The sequence below is a fragment of the Corylus avellana genome, chromosome ca6 (assembly GCF_901000735.1).
Source record: "Corylus avellana chromosome ca6, CavTom2PMs-1.0".
NCBI classification, from domain to species: Eukaryota; Viridiplantae; Streptophyta; class Magnoliopsida; order Fagales; family Betulaceae; genus Corylus; species Corylus avellana.
In genome coordinates, this window is record NC_081546.1 from 2867513 (window position 1) to 2871477 (window position 3965).

Below are 3965 nucleotides of genomic sequence, written 5' to 3' on the forward strand. Positions count from 1 at the left end.
TTTGAAATGAATGACCCATTTGAGTATTCATGATTGGATAGCTCCATATTAATTTTATTTGTGTAGTGTTTTTAAAACGTTTTCATCTCGTTACCAAAATCTTTGAATTAATTTTTTTGATGCTTGCATGATTTTGGTACAGGGCCGGCTCAATGGCTAGGCCACTAAGGCAGTCGCCTAGGGCCCCCAGTTCGTAAGGCCCAAAATTTTTTTTAATAAGGCCTAAAAAAAATTTTAATTTTATTTTAACTTAAGGCCTAATTTTTTTTTTTTTTTTTTTTAAATAAGGCCCAAAAATTTTTCCTATAAAAATTTAAGGCCTCTAAAATAAGGCTCCAATATAATAAGTCCATTGTAAAATAAGATCAATTAACCAAAAAAACAAATATGCCACATCAATTTTTTGGGCAACTAGTTAATAGTTAAACTTAAAAGTCATGAAAGAACAATGAGAATGAAAATAATAATAATATTATAAAAATATAATATTATTATTATTATTTTGTTTGATAATCTGGATTGCTATAACTTGTGGCCTAAAACGTATTTTTCAGCATCCACACCCAATATTACCACCAATGCTTCAGGACTCGATATTATCCGCTAATTCAGACGATTCTCAGGCCACAACTCTTTTTACAATCCTGATAACACACGTCTTATACATAGGAAGAATGGACGTTTTCCAGAATATATTAATGGCATGGGATGGGATGCCTCTTAATTTCGCCTTTATTAAGTGACCCAAACATCATCTACCAAGCCCTTCAAAGGCATTTTGTCCCGGCCTGATTGATTATCCACCGTCAACAAGCACACTTGTAATTCAAACAGTTCCTAATTGGAAGCATTTAAGCATGGAATACACTGAAAATATTCTACTTCCTTTTTCTCTTTTTGAAAAACTGGATATCTTATTCCATTAAGTCGTTAGAAAAACGATACAATCAAAGAGGAGGTAAAGTTTTCTCACCCTTTATAATATCATAGATGCACAGGGGTATCTATGATATTTTTGAAGAAAAACGATATTATTTCGTTCGTATACAACATGGCGTTGTCATCACAGGAGCCTAGCTACAACAACTTAGAGAAGGGAAATTTGAAACGAACAGGATTATTGAAAATGATGGTGGCCGGGTGGTCCAATGATATGAACAACTCAAGTTTGTCAGTGTGTGTCACGTGCCTAGTCGTGCCCATGCTGAACTCCATTTCCGTTTGATTGCTTCTCTTGGTTATTATGAGGTTTTGGAAGCCCCATCTCCACAGATTCTTCTGGTTCTGGAGTAGGTTTCTTGCTCCCTCCCTTGTTGTTACGGTAGATGAAGTACAGTATCAGTTGCACGGCCCCCAGCCCGCACCCGAACCCATTGGGCACCTGCAACAGCACACCAAATTACCGTCAAATTAGGATACTAGCCACTTGTTTTTAAACAGTTATTCCAACTTTAACCATTTTACACGATGCAATTCACATGAAAAATCACTTAAAACGCTTCAGGTAAGCCCGCACTAGGAACAGATTTACGAGGGGACCGGTAGTGGTCCTAGTCCCCCCAAATTACAAGGAAAAAATTTTTTAAGGTAAAAAAAAGAAATAATTTAAGGTATTTTTTTGTCAATTGGTCCCTGCTCAAAATATTTTTGGCTCTTGGTCCCCCAAACTCAAAGTTGGCTCCGTCCAGCACCCATTTCAAAATGGTCAATCAGAAGGTGTAGTGGACCTAGCCTATGCCCTCTTAAGGGTCAGTGAAAAAGAAACAATCAAGCTGTCTTGAGTAAAAACCACACAGTATCAAGAGGAAGCTCAATCGGCTGGGGGATTACGCCTTATAAAGTGAAGGTCACTAATTCGAATCTCCCTCCTCCCTCTCGTGTGAACATGCAAAAAAAATATAAATAAAAAAAATAAAAACCACACAGAAATCAGGATGTTCAGACAGAAAATGCGATGATTTAAGGGAAAATATTTCCTTTTCCATATACAAAGAAGCATTGATGTATATACTTACAGCAACAAAAGGGTCATGGCCAAGCAGACCAAAGACAAACCAGGAAGTGCCACACAAGAACACAAACAGCGACAGGAAAAATGGCATGAATTCCACACTCTTAGTTCTAACCACGATCCTCTGCATAAAACAATCAATTTCTCAATTAAATGCCCTGATAATTACAAAATCTACCTTTGTTAGTTGACAGGTAAATTACTAAAGGCAAGAAATAACTTACCATAATTGATAGAGGTGAGGCATACATGATGATGGAGAATATGGTAGCAGCAAAGCCACAGAAGAGCTTCCTGCCCTTGCCATGCAGGGCAAAGAGGGAAACCAAGGCCACCGCCGCAAACACGGCCAGCACAAACGTCAGGAGTCCCAAAATCTTACCCTTCTCTTTCTTGGGTGCATATATGATGAAGAGCACCACGTATATGAACTCGATTCCTGCACCGGTGCCATTGATTGTTGACACTAACATGTTGTTAGGAGACACAAAGGGAAGGCCATACCTGTAATTGTCAAAAAAAAAAAAAAAAAAAAAAAAATCAGTAATTAGTGCACAATATTTTGGTGGGATATTTTCACAACTTGGTTTTGGGTATAAATTAGGAGAAATTATTATATCTCTCTACTACTTCAAATCAAAAGAATATATAATTTTATTATTCTTTTTGTAAAGCAAAAGAGGTGGGGGTGGGGGTGGGGGCAAAAACGTCTTTCTGCCCAATTGCTACACACCAAAAATAAAATCACGGGAGAGCCGGATTACATGAAATTAACGTGAAGTAACAGCAAAAACCCATATCGCCATTATAATTAAAAACACACATAATCCAAGATGTAAGCAGAGAAGGTAAAGGGGTGAAAAGGTGACGATAGAATAAAGGAAACTGTGAAAAAACAAGAAGTTGAAGAAAGGAGAAGGTTACCAAGCTGAAAGGAGGCAATTGAGCATGGTCATCACGTATGGAATGCCCGAAAACTGCTCTGTGGACTTGTGCCATATGATCCTCTTAAAAGTAATTCTACCACAACACAAGAACAAAAAAATTTCATGATTCCTCGTACAAATGAAAGAAAAAAAAGAAAGAAAAGAAAACTATTGTATGTTCTGGAATTGTATTTCAGATTGAGCAGATAATTGAAAGAGTGGAAAAAATTGTACACCAAGAGAATCAAAAAGAATAACATGCAGAATCCAAATGGGTCTGTACATATCAATACCCTTTTGGGGAGAAATGATATAAACAGACAAAGATGGAAAATTTATAAGACTCCATAAGAGATCAGAGAGAGAGAGAGAGAGAGAGATGGTTCTTAGTGATACATACATTGGGGCCAAGAAGAGGAACAGAGCAGTAGCGTTTCCTAGTAGACAAAGATAAAGAAACAGAGGAACCATTAGTCCAAAAGCCAAGAGAAAGAACTTCAACAGATAAAAGGAAGGCAAGAGAAGAAAAAAAAAAGAAAAAGAAAAAGAAAAAGAAGAAGAAAATGAAAACCCACCAAAGATTCCGAACAAGAAATGCGCAAAATCCATTGTCTTGAGTCTATTTTCCACCAAATCTTGAAAAAAGACAGCGAACCCAGATGAGGAAAGACTCTGAAAGAACCGGATAACTCTTCCTTTTCCTTCCTTTTGGGTAGACGTGGGTGGGTTTAGAGATGGAGTAGAAGCAGATATAAAGTCGCAAGCTTCTTTGCAAATGGCAATGGGATGAGCGGTGCAATGCCCAGAAGTGGGTTTATATAGAAAAAAGAATGACACAGTAATTACTTAAGCCTTTGGCTGTAAAATCTTGATTCTTGAATTTGGTCTTATCCGTACGTAGATTTGAGTAAAGAAATCTGTCAGCTTCTTATACCCTCTCTCTCTCTCTCTCGCTCTCCGTCTCTTTCTCTGAACCGTGTGCTGTGTGCCAACTGCCAACTGACATGAACGTGTGTACGTATTGGGTG

The 3965-nt window shown here is 37.6% G+C and overlaps 1 protein-coding gene across 1 annotated transcript; it reads right to left on the reverse strand.

Moving 5' to 3' along the window:
* Nucleotides 1–908: 908 nt before the first annotated feature.
* Nucleotides 909–3735, reverse strand: LOC132184172 (bidirectional sugar transporter SWEET1). The gene is made up of 6 exons (XM_059597692.1): nucleotides 3513–3735; nucleotides 3338–3374; nucleotides 2936–3031; nucleotides 2236–2515; nucleotides 2016–2135; nucleotides 909–1381 (listed from the first exon to the last, which is right to left on the reverse strand). Exons 1-6 carry the CDS (start codon nucleotides 3544–3546, stop codon nucleotides 1190–1192), a joined length of 759 nt encoding a protein of 252 aa, XP_059453675.1. The 5' UTR covers nucleotides 3547–3735; the 3' UTR covers nucleotides 909–1189.
* Between the last annotated feature and the right edge of the window lie 230 nt (nucleotides 3736–3965).